At 46.0% G+C, this 19076-nt stretch overlaps 4 protein-coding genes across 4 annotated transcripts; 3 read left to right on the top strand and 1 right to left on the bottom strand.

Moving 5' to 3' along the window:
- Positions 1–439: 439 nt before the first annotated feature.
- N7458_002472 (uncharacterized protein) lies at positions 440–832 on the top strand (the record flags this gene model as incomplete). Its single annotated transcript, XM_056905855.1, has 2 exons — positions 440–484; positions 533–832. The coding sequence occupies 2 exons, from the start codon at positions 440–442 to the stop codon at positions 830–832; spliced, it is 345 nt and encodes a 114-aa protein (XP_056769962.1).
- Positions 833–2511: 1679 nt separating this feature from the next.
- On the top strand, positions 2512–3350 carry N7458_002473 (DUF2841 domain-containing protein; the record flags this gene model as incomplete). Its single annotated transcript, XM_056905856.1, has 4 exons — positions 2512–2519; positions 2637–2767; positions 2851–3111; positions 3166–3350. The coding sequence occupies 4 exons, from the start codon at positions 2512–2514 to the stop codon at positions 3348–3350; spliced, it is 585 nt and encodes a 194-aa protein (XP_056769963.1).
- An 11457-nt stretch (positions 3351–14807) lies between these two features.
- On the top strand, positions 14808–15026 carry N7458_002474 (uncharacterized protein; the record flags this gene model as incomplete). The annotated part of the gene is made up of 1 exon (XM_056905857.1): positions 14808–15026. The coding sequence occupies one exon, from the start codon at positions 14808–14810 to the stop codon at positions 15024–15026; it is 219 nt and encodes a 72-aa protein (XP_056769964.1).
- Positions 15027–16965: 1939 nt separating this feature from the next.
- N7458_002475 (uncharacterized protein) lies at positions 16966–18946 on the bottom strand (the record flags this gene model as incomplete). The annotated part of the gene is made up of 2 exons (XM_056905858.1): positions 16966–18675; positions 18779–18946. The coding sequence occupies 2 exons, from the start codon at positions 18944–18946 to the stop codon at positions 16966–16968; spliced, it is 1878 nt and encodes a 625-aa protein (XP_056769965.1).
- Between the last annotated feature and the right edge of the window lie 130 nt (positions 18947–19076).

Genomic DNA, 19076 nt, shown 5'->3' on the forward strand with positions numbered 1-19076 from the left:
CATGAAACTACACGAGGAAGACCCCGAGCGCTAGAACTACTCTACCGTCCAATCAAACCCTACGACCGCTGGGAACCCACGCACGCCGCATTTAGTGCACCTTCGCGGAGCTAATTCAATGTACTGCGGTGATGGCCTGACTATTGGCTCTCCTCAATGTAGAGTCCATGCAGGAACAGGGGCATATGCCAAAGGGCAGGGGTGTTTCACGTCTACATAATTGAGAACTGTTGCCCTCGACAGAGACTCATCGTGCTCGGTATTCAAGGCCTGCCGACCCTCGACGGCTACCCGGTCTCACAGATTGCAAAATATCTTCGTACAATTATCCCTCATACCAGCAGTCTTCTTGAGATACGAGACTGGTTTGAATTTTCCCCTCCATTAAAGCTTATCACAAACAATTGAAACGGAGCTATCATTCTGAAACTTTGACGCCATGGCCATTCGGAAACTTTTGAAAACAATACTACGCAAAGATGAGGTATATTTTATATAACACGTTGAAGTTCACACGCTGAGATTTGGACAGTCTATCATATTTGATAATGGTCTGTGCGGCAAGGACAAGCTATACGTCGAATTCTCTCTCGGTGGTTCTCGTTATATTTGGCCCTGGGATCAGTTCAAGGAGATGGAGAAGGCGACTTCTGCTGTGGTAAAATCCAAGTGGAGCTGTGGGGACCTGCAAGAACTTGCCGAGTCTCTACGGGATGAAAAGATCGAAATATCAAGCGCCGAGGAATCTTTGAACATGATGCGACTGAACGCCAGAACCGCACGAGATCGAGCATCCGTGCAGCTGGGGAGAGACCCGCATGCCTGGTATTAAGCCTGAAATGTTCTTTATTATTGCCAATTGCACAATAGTACATCACCCGCCATACATAACAAATGGACCATAGTAATTTGATTATTTTGAGATGGAAGTTGGCGAGAAGTGGGTTCTTCAATGACCAAGTCCGTTCTTGAATGCCAAAAAAGTCAATCTACTTCAGCACATATCAATCCAATAGGAAAGACAGCCCTAATACTATAAACACATGAATTTAGCACCTAACATGATAACCGCATGTTCAATCAGCAAGATAAGATTGTCGACCCTCGAACTTACCGATCAATTATTCGTCAGAACCTATCTTGACAGTTTAACCGGTACAAACGTACTAATTAGATATTGCCGTATTGATGCTGAGTCATTTCGGTGGCGGTGGTGGTGCTCGTGGTTTTTTAACACCAGTGGTATCATACGCCGCTCGACCTATGTTAAAAGTGAACTTAGAAATGCACAATAAACAAATTGCGAGGATGGAATGATGGATAGAATGTCTAATGGAGGACAGGCCTTATTAAGGAGCAATGGAGGTGATTGAGTGCTATTTAAGTTGTTGATATTTTTGTCTGGTCTGGTCAAAGCCCGTTATAAAATACTATAATCTAGACTGGATATGGCCAGTGCTATGAACGTTATGATACAGCCTACCATGGGAACAATGGAAATACCGGACCGGGATCTTACCTGTGCTTTGGGAATAAGATCAGCCTTCGCCTTCACCTGGCAGGGGCAGCGGATGCGAGGGGCCGGCGGAAGACAAATGATCGCGGTAAAGTGTTCTCAGTGTTGCTTCAATTTAGTTCCAAACGCTAATGCAAGGCGATATATAGCGCCATTGTATCGAGTATTTTAACAGGTTAGTCAAAACCAGGAGCGCTGTCAGTGAATACAAGTGAATATAGGTTGTAACCGGTGTATTTCCTTGACAAGTCCACCCTGCTTGGTCAAAGCCTTTACTGGAATTACTAGGCCACTTAAAGTGGGGAGCAATATTGGTATAGACAGTGCTTTGACTGTTCAAACATCAGGAATACACCTCGAAACTCGGTCTCGGCTAGCAAAATAGCAGTCGTGGACGGAGAGGAAATCTAATCGCTGGATAGGCTGGCTGGATCACCAATTTAAGGATGATACGTGCTGACACCAATATGTCTTATCAACATCATCGTTGAAAAACTACTCGATACACAGTATGAGACTATCAGCAAACGATAAATTTTGAGAAGCCTTGTACTAAGGCCTATGAGTGGATTCTGTGTCCCGTGAAAGGCTGGTTCTTAGAGCGGGCATTAGAGTAAGAGGACCTCAGACGCTCAGGCCTCTCTGTCACCCAATAAAACGCTACAGGTAGCTGCGCATCCAAGCCCGCTGCGACTGCAGGACTTTTGCAGAAGCTAACTCGAGCCTCCAGGCTGATGGCATTACCATTGGCTCTTCTAAATGCAGGACCGACGCAGGACCAGGGGCAGGGCCCGATGGGAAATGGCTTTTCGCCTCTATATAACTGGGAAATATTCGCTCCTACCTATGGCCCTACCCTGAATCTAGCTGCCGTTGTCCAACAATCAGACACTAGAATTTTTCATTCAGTCTCATTCCAAGGGCTAATTACTTCATTGGCGCCATGAAGCGTTCTGCCTCGCCGCCGGCTTTTGATTTAAGGTCAATTAAACGGCATGATCTTGTAAGTGTGCAATTAAATGTATCGTTGTACAAAGACTTACAGTACTTAGGATCTAACACCTGGACACTGTTCAGTCAGGATACCCTCTAAGAGCTATTTGGTGATATATGTTGATAGCGAGGGAAACGTGAGAGTGGAAAAGTCTGATTCTACCCAGGAATTGGCTTCAATCGTCTCTACTCCCGAGGCTCGCCAAAACTTACTTGACATTCTTAAACGGCAAATTGACCATGATCCTGCGACTGATGGTATGTCAATAACAGCTTTAGATATAGGCCGTTGTTCTAACAGAGGCTAGTAGGTTCCCGAGATACATCTGATGACTGTCTAGGAGAAAGCAGCGATGGCGGCGAGAATATTTACGCACGGACTCCCGTGAATTTAGCAGATCCGCAAGAGGTTATGAAGTACTATGAAACAGCTTTTAAAAACCTCCAGCAGATCAACTGTCGCGTGATTGCTAAGGAATTCATCAAATTCATCCAGCCTCGAAAACAGCATACCCACCCCTACAAGGGAGGAGACCAACGCAAACCAGAGTGGTGGCCCGCTGATGTCATGCACAAAGAACCCGACCATCTACTCAAGGACGGTATATTGGCCCGCTTATCCTCTAGTTTCGGATTATGCTCATGTTTTCTCATAGACCGCATTAGACTTTTGATCCACATAATCAGCAACGTCCGAGATGAGAGAATCACTTGTAATAGTCTCAGAGAACTCGCGGGCGATATCAAGCGAATGTTGAATGACCCATCTCGCGTGGAGATTATCTATGAGATTCTCGATGTGTGCAAGGAGCGAGAGAGCATAAAAGCAGGCAAGTCTTGACAATAAGAGTGCTGATACATGAACCTAATGAATGTTGTCATAGGCAAGGGTCCGGTTTATTTTCATGCCAAGTACGGACGGACCAACGGTGATGCGGAAAGGAGGACGGAAACTCCAATTCAATTCCAGGCGATCGCCGAGGACGTACAGGCAATTCCAGCCTCAATCAATAAGCAATCAGACACGACCAACCCGGCTGAGCACGCGTACCCTGTCCAAAACTGCTACCCCGCATTCGCAAGACAGCCTGCATTTACTCCAAATGAAGTCTCAGATTCAAGAATTACCATAATGAATCCAGTTCACATCACGCCTGTTCAGTACAATGTATGGCAAATGATGACAGGATTCAGCACAGGGGAAACTCTGCAAGTCTCCTCAGTACCCTCGATAAACAGCATTTACTCAGGATTCTCCACTGATCTGGCTATGGGCCAACAACCGTTTGCACAAGTTCCTCCTTTCCAATCTATTTGAAGCCTGTTTCGGTATACCAGGCTTTGGGTACTGTACATACGTCCTTTTTTCATAGCTATGATTCTTCGTTACTTCTAGCCGTGGGGTAACTCAGGGCTAGTGGATCAGACAACTGTATCTTCCTTTGATTCTGATGCAGATTGGCCACATGTCCCGGCAACAGTGTAGTAGTAACGTGTTCAGCTGTCACCGCCGTTTTGCTGTTCTTCCACTCAATTGAGCTCCTTAAAGTAGACGCGCTAGTGCGATGTTGAGCGTACCGTTGGATCGAATATGCAAAATACATGGCATTTTGTGATCAGTATTGAGACAAGTACAAGAACTATGGCGTTAAGTATGTACCATGCATCGAATAGGGCGGGATATAATGACTATCAAAATGTATCATGCATGGATCAAAGGAAGATATGATTGCTAGAATAATATATTAAAGCTGTTATCCACACTCTTCGTTGTTAAATAGACCTTGTTTGACCAGAATCACTACCTGCCTCATCAAACTAAAACAATGGTCAGCCAAGCCCACTGCTCGCTGTTGGAAACTATATTATTCAATTCTAAAAAGATTTATGTTTGTCCATTATGTCATACCTCATATTCCGACGCCGCCAATTTTTTTCAAGCACTGTCGTGCAAAAGGGAAGAAGGATCCAGCTGATATTCAGCACAGATGGATTGGTGAGGTAAATCAAAAAGGAGGGTTTGCCAACTTTCTCGCAAGCCTGGGCAATGCTATCGGATGGAGCAATATTACTGCTAATGATCTACCCCTGGATTTCAGTAAACCTGGCCCGCGGGAGTATGGAGCTTGCTTCAAGGTTTCATTCGTCCTTGGAGCCAAAACACGTCTGGAGCCACCTAATGGAGACAAAAGGCTTGAAATCCTGAAAACTATAGCGAGGAATGCTGGGATACATTACGCTTGTCCACTGTGTATGACAGGATTTGCAACTTCTTCTGATGTTGTGGACCACTGTCGCTCCACAAAAGACACGAATCATCAAGGCCTCTTATCGAAGGAGCAGAATGATTTTTTGATTTTCTACGAGTGTTCCATGGGGCGAGCCATTAAAACCGACAAGACTCAAATCTACTACGACGAGTATGGCAATCCTGACTTCGGCGAATGTTTTCGACTTGATGAGATTCTCAAACACAAAATGTAAGGCTCTGCTCGCTGTTTCTGACTCGTATTTCTGATTAAGCAAATTTCAGGCCGGATAACGCAAGTCAGTTTGGAGGAATGCCAGAACTGCCCTAATTGTCGACCGCACGGAGAACGGCGAAGAGTCATGGAGCTTTGAGTGCCTCGTCATTTCCATGTATTTTCAGGACGAGAAGCCTCTATGGATGAAAACAAGAACCAGGGTATATGATTGGTCCGTTTGTCAGAATGTGCTTTTGATTGGGGAGAATCTCTTGACCCCACAACCCTCTGTGACACCCTCTATTGAAAGACAATGTAATAATAAAGGGGGCCAATCGGGTGAACGATCCATCTCTGGAGTGCATGACACTAGTATAAACCTGGGCCCGATTGTCAGATGCGAGTTCTAGATCACAAAAGGCACTTGTCTTCATGTTGACCAGGATTCACTACGATACACCCACGCAGACTAGTGACTTCGGAAATGGCGATTGGTAATCACTGGCGCAGAGCGAATCGTCCGCAAGGTAATATATTATGGCTGTCCTCACACCCAGATCTCCCCTTCTTTTCACATTAAGAATTGTTGCCAGTATGAAATATACAAACGTCACGTTCCTGACCGAGTCTACGCAACAATCTCACGAAGGTAAGTTCTACCATACGCCGACATTTGCGATATAACCAGACAGTATAAGTTAATCCGTTATACACTAAGTCCGGTCCCATTCCACATCATTTTGGAGCAATGCTTCAACCAATGTTGATCATCTGACCTCCACCCAGTGCAGCGGGGATAGTGCTAGCATCAGATCACCTTTGCAGCATTTTCGTCTCAACTGTGGTCTACCTTTTATCTTGGAGGTATTTCAACGGCTGGGTTTTTCAGAAGGAACAAACTGGAGATTTGACCCTGATCAAATTCACCAAAGTAACTGCGGAGCTGTAACACCGCTGTTAATATCTCAAAGCTCGGAGAAAATCAGACACGTTCCCTTCGAAGCATGGGTAGAGCATAGCCGGGGTCGAAGTTTGCCCGAGCTTATGCATCTCCTCGGAGAATACGAGTCACTCCATAGGCAAATCTGCAGGTTCTACACGAAGCGGCCAGATAGACTGGAGCACTTGCATCAGATAAAAAAGGTCTGTTGAGATTCCTACTACCCTAGAGCTCGAATTGACGTAATAAAGGACATAGAGGCTGAGGAAGCTAGTGCTGATCCATTCCTCTGCACCACGTTTCAACATGCATATGACTGTGTTGCACACAAGAATACGAAAAGGCTAGATCTGATTGCACCACTTCGTCGATTCATCACCGATCCTCTTGGGCAAGCCCTTCACAAGACTGTTCCCACTCAGACCATACTGCAACGTATGAAGATGCTCCGGCCCCGCCTCAGAAGGTATCTATCGGGTTGCGAAAATATGTGGAATAAGCCATTCAATGCTAGCACCGCATTTCTGGATGACTTTCAGCTAGTCGGGCCTCTGGCTCTCGCCACAAGCATCACCCAAATTGACTATGACTTATACCAAAAGCTCGATATCAACTCGTTCCAAGAAGATACAAAGGATTTGCAAATACTGAAACAACGCGAAAATGATCTTTTGTTCTCAGTGAAGGATTGCTTGGACACTGAACTTTTACCTGAAAAGGAGTTATTGCTGTTAGCTCAGGTAATATCCAGAATCTTCCCTAAGAGATATAAGCACTGACAATTCACGCAGCATTTATTTGGTATTGGGAATTATTTTTCAACGGACGCCGTCAGCAAAGGTATTACATTAGCTCAGTCATCGTCGGAGACTAAGCAGCGGGTTCACAACCTGCAAAAACAGCTTAATATGGAGAAACCAGGACTATATCCTCTAAGATGCGCGTCAAGGGATGCGGCAAGAGGAAACACTGGACGAGCTGAAAAGAATATCAAGTTGTGTGTTCTTTATACCCCAGAAACCTCACATTCGTTTTCAAAGGGAATCTGCGCTGCAAGGCCTGGAGTCATGAAGCCCACAGACAGCGTTGTTGATAAGAAGGAACTTAGCAACATCACCGTTCACTCTGCATCTTTCATTGGTGACAATGTCTTAGAGAATCATCTCAAGGACGTGAAGATGGAATGTCGGCTTGCGTGCACAGAGAATTCTGTTGACAATCATGAGATCCTCAATTATCCCGGTGGACGAAAGTCTCAAGTGACTGTCTGGCTCCATTGTTTTGGGACTCGATAAGCTGCGAATTGCTTGCTACAACGTCAGAAATAGCCTGAGCACCTGGGCTTTTCGACCGCTCAATCATATGCTGCAATTTCTGGGAATCCAAACCGCTGTATTAGCAAATTTTGCAGTGGCCTGCTGGGGCGATGATGCAACATTGGATTTTTGTGGGAGATATTTTCACCTCTGCTATCACCTTTGTCTCTGAGTTCTAATAATCCGTTCACTTCCATAGCTACCGGGGTCAGTGTGGAGAAACACCAAAATTGCGAAGTGTCAGCCGCACGAACATTGGCGCCCATCGAGTGATGTGGCCCTTTCCCTGTATTCTCAGGACGGATAGCGTGAATGAATGGAAAAAAGTCATCAGAGCACATGGTTGGTTATATTGTCACCCAAGGGTCTCTATTGGAGGAAAACTGATTGTCTCACAACCCTTTGTGACATCCTGTATTGAAATGTACTGTAACAATATAAGGGGCTGGCATAGAAGCACATGGCTGGACGAAAATTCGTTCCTCTATGAGACGGAGTACTCAAGTTTAGCGTGGTGAAGCAAAGATGGCCTTGGGCCTGGAATTGTGGTCAGGAGAAGCTTCAGATTGTAATTATTAGTACTAGAACGATTCAATAATCGCCTTTCGTCCTTTTGTACAATCTAACTCCTACACTCGGGCTAGCGTCAATGAGCCCGAAAATGGATTGGATCCTGCAACTCGCGTAGGACTGGGCCCTTCGATAAACGGCTCGTAACATCGAGTTCGATGCGCACGGGGGCGATTATTTCTAATTTGAGATTACCGGCTAGATCGGCGCCCCTTGTTTTGTTACACGATCTTTCCGAACACTGTGGCGTAAGTGGGTTACCAAATTTGGTGGGGCAGCCAACTGCGCCCAATGAACGAGCTGCGCAATGTGAAAAGACGATCAGCAGTATGTCGAAGCGAGCTATACTTTCGCGTTGACCCGGAGTGAGCACTTAGTTCCTAGGAACTAGCCCTGGTCATTCTAAATCGTTGAATTTCCCTGAAAGAAAAAGTGACTAAGCCACGGAAAGGGCACTGGCTTACCCCCAAGTCCGCGCACTGGCACGTGATCCTTGTCGTTTCGTAAGCCTCCAAAACCAGGGATTACCATGTCTTCTTTCTACACTCATTATGCCTCTATGCGTCTACAAATACTTCCCTGTTGCTGACCTAGCACTCTGAACCCTGTCAACATTGTTGATCTGCCTTCGTTCCAGATACAGACTTCACCAACAGGTAAGAAACTCCCCGAGGTTTGAATATCAATCCAATTAGCCTCATGACTGCAGTTGATCTCCCGCTCAATCCTGCCGAACAAAAACCTAGGACCTACCCAGCCAGATGATGCCCCCGTTTGTTCAAGCATCTGAAAACATAAGACCATCGGAACCCGATCTTATTCTTGCCAACGCATTTCGACTATTACATTTCCTCGACGATGGACCTTTACGGAATTTTCAACCGGAAGTGAAGCACCAGATATACACAAATGTCCTCGAGGAATTCTCCCAGGAGTATGGTATGTGTATCCTCTTTTAATAGATTCATTTGGAGTCCTGGACTAATTTCTCCAAGGACTCTATTGCGGTTCGGAAGTACGCACAAGTGAGCACAGAATGGGAGAGTTAACAGCAATTTCAATCTTGCGCGTCGCTCTGATGTTAACATATGGGGAAAGTAGATAATATTCAGGAAATGTATGCAATTTCTACAACGGAAATTCGGTAGACGGCTGTGATTTGCTCCACTCGAAGTCAGCGTTACAGAACTATGTCTTAATAAAATTTATGTCCACGTAGAGAGCCAATCATGGACCTGGGACCCCCCAACCTCTGCGGAGATTAGTGCATGTGCCTCACTGCACTGCTCAGTGCACTGTATCAGGTATATAAAGAACCTCCTTCCCCGAGAATAGTCCTCGTTGTTCCATGTTCTGGTATTCTCTTTTCTATTTCAAGGCTTGGCTTGTATAGGAGTGGTGGTACGTATTTCCAACTAGACATGATACAAGAGAAGAGCGTGTTAACCCCGAAATAAAGCATTCGCTATGAAAGACGATCCCGCCAAAAAAGATACCGCCAGGGCCCATGAAGCCCAAAAAAATGCTCTCTTAGTACCACCTTCACGAACGGTTTTGAAGCGGAAGAGTGATGAACGTATATTCTGCCAACCTGATCGCGTGAAAAAGACAAGTCTTGAAGAGACGCGCACAGTGGAAGAGCAGAGCATCATTGAGCCTGATCCTGACTGTGAGTCGAATTACAAAGATCTAGAAGCAAAGTCTCGGGCCCTTCTCAATGACGATCAATATCGGCAACGAACTATCCAACCAAGGGTACAGAAGAAAGCGCCAAGGACATGGTGTTGCCAATGCGAGACTCTGGAAGAGTTTACCAACTTGAGATGTCATTGCACCCATGTCACACGCGATTGTGAATTATGTGAGCACTTTGATTACCAAAATGCTTAGGTCGACAGTGATTTGCCGGACGGATTCGAATTGGTGTTTCGTCTGGGAGGTCTATTCGTGTCCGCCATCAGGTTTGTCGTTCATTTCTATAGTGCCGTTCAGGTCTCTGGCTACCGGAGTGAATTTGGGGAACGCCAAAAATTACCCTGAATGTCGTCCGCACCGGGATGAGCGCGAGTCATGGAGAATCGAGTGCGGTGGCGCTTTCCTCTGTATTATCAGAACGAGTAGCGTCAATGAACTTAAAATTGCACCGGAGCATATTATTGGTTATTTGGCACACAATGGAATTGTATTGGATGAAATCAGGCCGCCCCACAACCTTTTGTGACAACCTCTATTGAAAGGTAATGTAACGATACAAGGGGCTTGTATAGAGGCACATTATTGGACCAAAAAGGACCCCACTTTGGCAAGACATCCATGAGACGCAGTACACAGTATTTCACAGATAACGCGGTCGCTCAAGGATGGCTTTGGACTGCGGCTTGTGGCCAGAAGAATCTCCAGTCTACTCATTGCATACTAGATACTTGAAGATTGCCCCCACTCTTCCTCCTCATCCTCCTCTCCTCTCACTTCACTCTCCAGCGGAAGTCTTGTTCTCCCCAGTAATCCCCCGCAACTTACTGTTTGAAGTTTCAAATTTGTTTAGTCGTTCATCTTTGCAATGGATACTAAACATGAGCCTGAAAACGGACAAATCTTGATCTACGGCGCGTATCCGCTCAATCCCATCTTAGCCCATCACCGTGGTGTGACTGGGACTGAAATTGGTATGTAAATTCCCTTCATTTCTACTCATAGCCAAAATACAAAGTCAAACAAGTTAAACATCGTTCGATTATCAGCCACCCTATCGACGACTCCAAACGACAAACAACAGAATCTCTGGCTACTGGCTTACCAGCATCACCCACTTCCTGAATTCCCATGCACCGTGTATAATGGGCCTTTGAGTGTGCACGGTCATCTTCCCGGAGCAACAGACGTGGCCGTACAAAGTGGCGTTATCCAGGGGATCTCTCTGGAATGTATGTCTACGAGAAGTGTCTTCGCACTTCATCATCGCTAACCACAAGACGCAGATTACCGAGAAGTCATGATTCGAAGGCTTTCGAGTTTGGTATACCAAAGGCCTGACGTCTGCTTGAAGACCGTTGGAGAGCTTTACCAAAAAGCATTCCGGACAATCCATTCAACCAGTCGATCGAATATTCTTTCGAAATGGATTGACATAGTCCGAAATCAGGGAGCGCAGAAAGACATCGTCAATTGTAAGCAAGGCTGCTTAATTACTCTGAAGGTTGCTCATTTTGCACAGATGTCAATTATGACGCTTATACCATTTTCCTGGGGAGTTATGATTCTTCTACTTCTTCTTTTTCTTGTTGTTGCCATGCATCTCACCTGGAGTCTCTGTATTCACCATTACGGCAAAATGAGATCAGTCTCCCCGTCACCGACCTGCAAATACTGAAATTGTGCTTTGGTCTCCGTAAGCTGGAGACCTGCTACCCATTGGCTTCAGTTGCCCAGTGAGACGACTTGTCTCGTCCATCTCGAGCGTTCTGGGGCTAGCCCAAACAAAAACCTAGGGTACATAATGCAAACTTTTTCATTTTGATAGCAATTTTGTCTAAAGTGCAACGACCAGCCAGAGCGCTTCTTTAGGAAGTTCGATCTGCTCTATCGCATTAACCGAGCGCACCCGCGGGGGCGCAAAGTCTGGTTATGCGTGGATAACTCTTCCGACAAAAGGTTCCTCGCTAACTGTTAAAGCCTGCCAAAAAGGCAAGCGGTTTGGCGCAAATTATGATACAGCTGCGCATCTGCGACGCGCATATTTCAATCCATACAGCCATTGGGTTTTTTTGAGCCTAAGTGAGGAAGGTGATCGCAACTAAATAGACCTTTTTGGCTAAGGTAATGACCAAGCCGAATTGAATGGACTGTGTACTGAGCAAATGAGTATCTCGAAAGAAAGGCATTATGCTTATTAGAAAAATCTGCTGGAATATCTCTTTAACACCTCGAAATGGCCTCACTGTATCGACCTAAATTGCCTATCCGAATTCAACAAGATTGAAAACTGAAATATGTCAATATAGGAACCATGAAATATTTTACTTGCTGTAGTCAATTATTTGAATTGATTAAGAATACAGTACCAATCTGGTCAACTTAGACTAATTCTTGGACGAAAGTTATGCATCCACTCTTTAGAACGGAAAATATACTTGTCACAGGAAACTGATCATCAATACAAAGAAGCAGCAAGGGCCTCTGATATATTGTGAGCTCTAGACTTTCAAAAGCAAAATACCAGTCAAGAGCAAGTAGATAATTTCGGCTTCCGTTGCAGAAGAATGCAAGGAAGCTTTCTCGGTCCATATTACCATTAACAAATTTGCTCTGTTTTCGTACGGAACCGCCCACCAGTTTATGACAGCTGGACGATTGCGATTGCTTTGCTTTGGTCACATCGCCATTCAAAACCTGTGAGCTACCCTCAATCTGCGTGTGAGCAGAGCCGGAGACGATCACAATTTCATCGGCCCGTGCTGCAACATGTCCCTGTCCGTCATTTGTATGAGCAAAGTATGACTGATATTTTCATATTCAAAGAATTAGCCTCAAGAGCCCATAAAGAGATAGCATTATGATGTCCTATTGCTGGCAACAACGACATACCCTATGTTCTGGCTGCGATACTTTTGCCCCGTCTAATACCTCATGGGAAGGGGTAGACGGGGAGGTATTATCTCTCAAATTTCTTCTGGTCATGCTAAAGGGTCGACCGAATAAAATGAAATTTGGCTTATTTCAAATGCAAGATAGAAAACATTCAACGGGTGCGAAGAATGGTAGAAATGGCGAGTGAGCGGGGGAAGAGCCCCTTAAATGGCCCAGTCAATCTGGTATGATACTTCATAGTACAAGTTCTACGTAACACCTTGTAAGTAAAGCCTTGGTCTGGCGTAGACAGCAGGCTAATCAACTGGACCCTAGATAGCACATTGCACATGACCCAAAAAAACCACAGCGGGTTGATTGGGGCCTAATGTCCAAGAATGGATCATCTTTGGTCATCACCCGATATATTACACTTCTGTACAGTTTGGAAGCTGCCAAGAGACGCGTCAAAACACCATTATAGTGCGTGGAAAATAGCGCATGCCTTAAGAAATCTGATCTTTCGCGCCCAATTCCGTCTTCATACAGGCCGAAACCCGGTTTTCTTCCATCCACTTGATGGTTGGCCAGGTTCTCGGAATTGCGTAGGAACCTGGACGTGTCTAATATTGCGCTCAATGTTTTTAGCGCTGTTTTCGGAGCGTTTTATACCACCCAAGGGGCATTTAAGCAGTTAGACCCCATTCCTCAATATCTTGATAATATCTTGGATATGTTAGATCGTCTATTGGAAGAGTTGCAAATCGGTCTTCACTATACTCGGGCGTAGATGATCGTAGGCGAGGATACCTGTCGTTAATGTGGGGTTACGCGGAATCATGTTTACAGAATAAGAAAGGAAATTACTGAATATACTACTTCGCTTCGTTGTGGGGCCACCAGTGATCAGTTCGGTTCGATCTTGAGAAGAACCATTTTCGAGGCTCTGTTTTGGTTAGCAAAGTCGTGGACTTGGAGAAATTTGTGTGCCAATGTAGTCTCAAGTAGTTGTTGAAGGTTCGAATGCGAGAGGTCACCCAAAAGTGGATGGGAGTGAATGGATTGCAAATGTTAGACTTAAGTGCGCGGAAAGGGAGAAATAATTTCATAGCGCCTTAACTGGGGACATCGTTGGATTCTGGTGTGGGCCTAGTCGTTCTCGGTCCCATCGATGATTTCGTCACTCAAACTACTAAAAGACTGGGCCATGATTGCTCCTGCCGCGATACGCGTTTCTCCACTGTTTCCTAGTCGGACTTGGTGAGAGAAGACGAATCATCTTCGAGAGTTTCTTGTTGGGTTTTCTCGCTAGACAAAACTAACTAGTTACACTCGAAGTGATGCCATGGTGAAAAGGGAGGTTGGAGGAAACACAGCCATCCGGCATGACGCACGTAAATTCCCTCGCATAAGTATTTTCTATTTCTTTGGAAATATGATGGCCTGTATTCTGGTCACATAGCTAGGAGTTGGAGTAACTTACAAGGGTAACTTACAAGGAAATGAGTTGACCGGCCAAACCTTTCCGTACAAATCCGATGCACAGAACATATACATTCAGGAAGCAGGCGACGATTAGTCCGAGTCTATCCTCAACGGGTATAGACTCGAGTACATTACCTGGATTGATCTTACTAGTGCCGAACTATTAGACAGTGGAGAACCAGGGAGGGCAATACTACTCCATACCGTGCACACCCTTGTCCAGTGTACCATTCTCCTTCTTGAAAACAACACAGGGAGGAATATTTCTACTTACAGACGAATAGTTGGAAGTATAAGCCAACGAACTTCCTGGTCGTGATTGTAGTCAAGTCACTTATTGCACCTAAGTAATAATTTTATGACTCAAAGTCTTATCTGGATATCTGGACATCTTCCTTCTCAAGGGCCTCGACAGGGATGATCATCTGCAAAATGAAATCCCCTCCCAAAACTATGCGGGTTTTCTGGTCTCAGTTAGGTTTGGAGCACGGACAAAGCCCCGTCAATCTGCTAGTTCTCGCTAACAGGACTTTCAGTCCACTGGTATGCCCTAGAACTTAGGGTGCCACTATTTTCCGGGACTCTGCTTCCTTCGGAGAGGAGACCAGCTCCGCTAACATCATCAAATGACTTCCTCCTCCGGACGCCTTGTTATTATGCACATACATTATTCTTATTACCTCATTTTTATCTTCCGTCAGGTGTGCCTGCGTCGTGTGCCGAAAGAAACAACTTTCATCGGTGCTAATAATGCAGAAATCCAACCATGAGCCTTTACCCCCAGACGGTGAAATCAAGCGCAGCGCATTTCAGTCACCGGTGCATCCGCCATCGATGCCTTATTTTAGTCCATCTATCTACCATTCCTCTCCGCCAATGGAGGTAGATGAGATGTACTACTGCATGTCCGCACCGCCGAATCTCGCCTCGATGCAACCCCAGACGCTACCATCTTCATGGACCAGTTTACCAACGCAGCCATTGACCTTCGATACGAGACTATCATCGGGGCCGGCATCAACCTCTATTTTACCGACGTCGACGACCACTCCCGGTCAAAGGTCATTCACTGGGATGTCAACGCAACACAATGGTTTCGGCAATCAAGCCGAACGAGCGAAGAGATTATCCCGGGAACAGATCAGAGCAGGCAATCAGGGGGAACGCGGAGGTAGGACTACAATCATTTGCCCTTGAATGCAGTCATACTTTGCCTAAATTGGACTTTGGTTCGGCTCTGTCCTCTCTTGTTGGACTTTGTATCCTCACACATGTCCGAAGATGAAGTGCAACCGAGCCTGCGGGCTATTTCTTTTCCATCATCACCTGCCGTGCTCTTTATCGAGTATCTTTTTGCACTCCGCGGTTTAAACTCAATAATTCGGTTTCGGTTTTCGCAAATGTTTTCTCCTTGAGATTACCGTTAGAAATATCGTCTGCTGGAGAAGCTCTTGGCTGACACTCAATAGTACGACCCATGACCGCAGAGGAGAAAAGAGAAATTTGTGAACACAAGGAGTTGAACCCAGGGATTACGCAGCAACAGATTGCGGGTAAGGTCCCGATGCAATGAAAGCCAACTTATTCTGACTAGTAAACCTGCATAGACAAATTCGGCTGGGACAGAAGGTAAACTAAAACCAATTTCCATATCATGCATTACATGGAAGGCTAAATTATATGATAAGCACAATTTCTAAAGTCCTGAAGGAGAAGTCCCAACACCTCTCATCTCCCATTTCTGGCCCGTCCCCTGTCAGGCCTCTCGAATACGGAAACCTAGGACGCGACGTGACGACAAGATTTCAGGATCAGAATAACATTCTCGTGAATCCGAGATTGATATTCGAAGGGACCAACCTCATGTATACGTCAGGGCTGCCTTCACAAGCGTATGAAGTATGCTTAGGTGAAGAAACAGTCGCGGTGCGCCCAACCGAAGCGGAAACAGAGGTGGATATACTTACAGCAGAAGATGCACGGAAGGCTATGGAGGTAACCATGAAATATTTTGAATTGAATTCTATGCATCTCTCTGCTGCTGAATTGATAATCCTCAACGGAATCATGGAGCGTGTTGAGAGTGACAGGACTAAGTCTGCTCGTACAAATGCATGTGGGGAGTCATTTCAATTCAATTCTTGAGACAACATGGAGAAATTAAATCAACAGCTGGTTTTGTGTTTCAAGAGCGACTCGCCGTTAGTGGGAGTGAGACGCCACTTCTGAATTCGTGCAAGGGAGTCACTTGTCCTTTCCTCAGTAAAGCATTCTCAGTTTACATAACTCTCCATATAATAATCTCCGAGAAGAGGTAAAGCAAAATTCCCTCGTCGCCAGGCTTCTGAGAGAGACAGAAGCGCTCTGACTGGCTGGACGATTGGCTTTTTAGCAGATAAGATGACACAGTGTGTACGCAACGGGTCGAAGCCTTCGAAGAGGTGAACAGACATTCAACCCGACAAGTCACTTCTGTGCCCGTTTCACAAATATATCCGCGATCCTAGATGGTCATTCACACCAAAAAGGGACTCTTTGAGAGCATATGCGACGTCTTCTCGGGCGCACAGCGCATATGTCGCTGTTAGGGCGAGCCATTATTCGCTTCCGAATTCGACTAAATTGAAGGGTATTCTCAGCGAAAATTCATGCATACACGTTATTTCAGGCGATAACATCCGAGCAGAGGGGCAAATATCCTTTGTCGCCAAAATTCGGAAAATAACAAGCGCCTGCATGACCTTGAGAACCAACGAGGTGGAAGCGCAGAAAAAGAGATATTCCAGTCATTCATCTCAGGTATATCTATTCCAGCAGACTTTTCTAATGAGCGGAATTATTTGTTTTATCGAGATACTCATTTTCTCAGTAGACAGCCTCTTAACTTCGCTTGGTCAATACCGTAGCTAAAGAGGTCGATTTAGTTGGTCTCATCTTCCTCGTTTTGGCTCAAAAAATCCAGTGGGCGTTTCATCGCCAATGAAGTGACTCTCCGTTCGCTGAGATCGTTTTACGGTAGCTTCATGATCATAAAATTCTAAAGCTGATTGAATAGAAAGGAAGGAAAGTGTGCTGGGATATACTATACAGCTCAGTATACTTCAACTTCTGGTCTTATCGTAACCGACAACCTCGGTTTATTACACGATAAAGTGGGACAGCCTGTTTAACAATCCCTCTGTCTGACTCTGTTGGCTTCGTGAGAGCTACAGGGAAGGGACTCTCCAGATGAAGACGGTCCTCTGATACGCCCAATGGTGTAAGGGTAGGAATGTGAAGCATAGGGTCAAAGCTTATCAAGATGATCGCTAGGTGGCCGGAGGGTAGGCCGGGCGAAGAGACGGAGTAAACGAGCGTGTCTTCATCTAAGATGGCACGCAGCTTGCCCGAGCACGAAGAAGGGCACAAGAGACGGCAGAGCCCGGTAGGGGCGTCTTCAGCAGGCCACATGTTCATTCCACGGGAAGCGAAGCACTCATCTGACCCTTCGACAGCGCGGCCGTTGGCGTCGAATTGAGTCGGTGGATAAAGGAGACCTGGTTTTCCGGCGATACCTTTTTCATCAATGGGGGATTTACGCTTCCGCGAGATCGTGCGAAGGCGAAGGAAGTCTCGAATGTGAACACCATCTGCTTGACGCTCAGGATCGTTCACAATATCGATAAATGTTGAGGCGGCAAGATGATAGCAGTGGTGCTTGGTATACGCGGCGATAAATTCTCGCCTCTGGCTTGGGTCACTAGATTCATATTCTGCGTGACAATTACGTCGGAGTCGTTTTTTTGGCCTGCTACTGTTCATATGGTGCATCTCAGAGCCGCTGAGAGCTCCATTGAAGCCGTCACTCCATGAATGAGACTCAATGCCCCCTCTCGGATAGTCCAACCGTAATTTGGCAGGTGTCGGTAGGGCTTCGCGATAAATTGTCCGATGGTTCTCGCTATTCCCATTTGGCCACTCGCGGCGACATTCAACAACAATTGGCCCCCCAGTAGTCTGATCAAATTGAATGGAAAGATTCGTCCACATTTCGTTGATGGGCCCTTCACGGTGGTTACGGCGCCATATACGACCACTCCACTTCTGGCTCTTCTGTTGAGGTGAATAGCAGAACCAGTGGTAAAAAGAAGAATGGTCATCATCATCGTAAGTCACGTGAGTTGAAACGGCGTATAGGTGGTCCTGGTACATTTCAAAACAAAGGGTCTGGCCAATCTCCCCTTCTACAACACCATTCAAGTAGACCCTTATAGCCTCATTGGTGGTCATGTCCACGCCGTAACATACCCAGCTCCCTTGCGGACCGAGGGTAGCCAGGAACACCCCGTACCATAGATACGACTGAGTGTGCCGTACAAAGATCGGGGCAGATGCAGGAACGGATCGTTGCAGTAATAGTCGCTTGCGGCGACCACGTTGGAGGGCTGTGTCAATAGCAATCAACCAACTATTCTGGCCTCCGGAGCCGTCAAGACAAAACACGAGGATCTCGTTATTGAAATAGAGAAGGGTGATTCGGTTCAGAGGAGCAACGCTTGTCGCTACTGAGCTACTGTCCAGTCGCGGAATGATATTGCGCAAATCCAAGAGGCGTTCCTGTCGGTCGGCGTGATACACATCGAGCAAGCGGATTTCATGTTCAACGTGGTAGCATAGGATTCCCTGGTGATAAAGAAAATGGGTCGCATATGCCAGCACCGCTACTGCATACGGAGATGCCGTGGCTACAGCTTCGTTGATGTTGACCCACCGCCGGATAGCCTCGGGGTAACCAGATTGGGCAACCAAGGCGGTGCGACCTTCTCTGCTATAAGCGAGGGAGTTCTGCAAGGATGGGGTATCAGTACCTAGTCTTCAACAATTACCACAAAGGGTATTTGATCCAATTTCATATGCTAATCGGACAGGGGTGGGCTGCGTCTCTGACCTTGATAATGCTTCGTGCAATGGAGTCAACGTTCAATTGAGCATATATAGCTCGGTTGGTGTGACTTAGTTGCACATAGTCAGTAGCATCCAGTAGGGTGGCAATCTGGTAGATGATATCAAAGGGAATGGTGTCGAGTGTTGGTATAGCCAACATGGCTGCCAACATGGCTGGCAAGTCGATGAAGCGCCCTTCTGGCCAGTGGATAGATGTGGGAATTATTTTTTAATGTATCTAACAAGTAGGTCAAAGCGCAGAGCGTCGGCAGCCGAGAACTTCAGCGGCGAAAGCAATGCCT

The sequence above is a fragment of the Penicillium daleae genome (assembly GCF_028827525.1).
Source record: "Penicillium daleae strain IBT 16125 chromosome Unknown utg000002l_segment0_segment0, whole genome shotgun sequence".
Classification (NCBI taxonomy): Eukaryota; Fungi; Ascomycota; class Eurotiomycetes; order Eurotiales; family Aspergillaceae; genus Penicillium; species Penicillium daleae.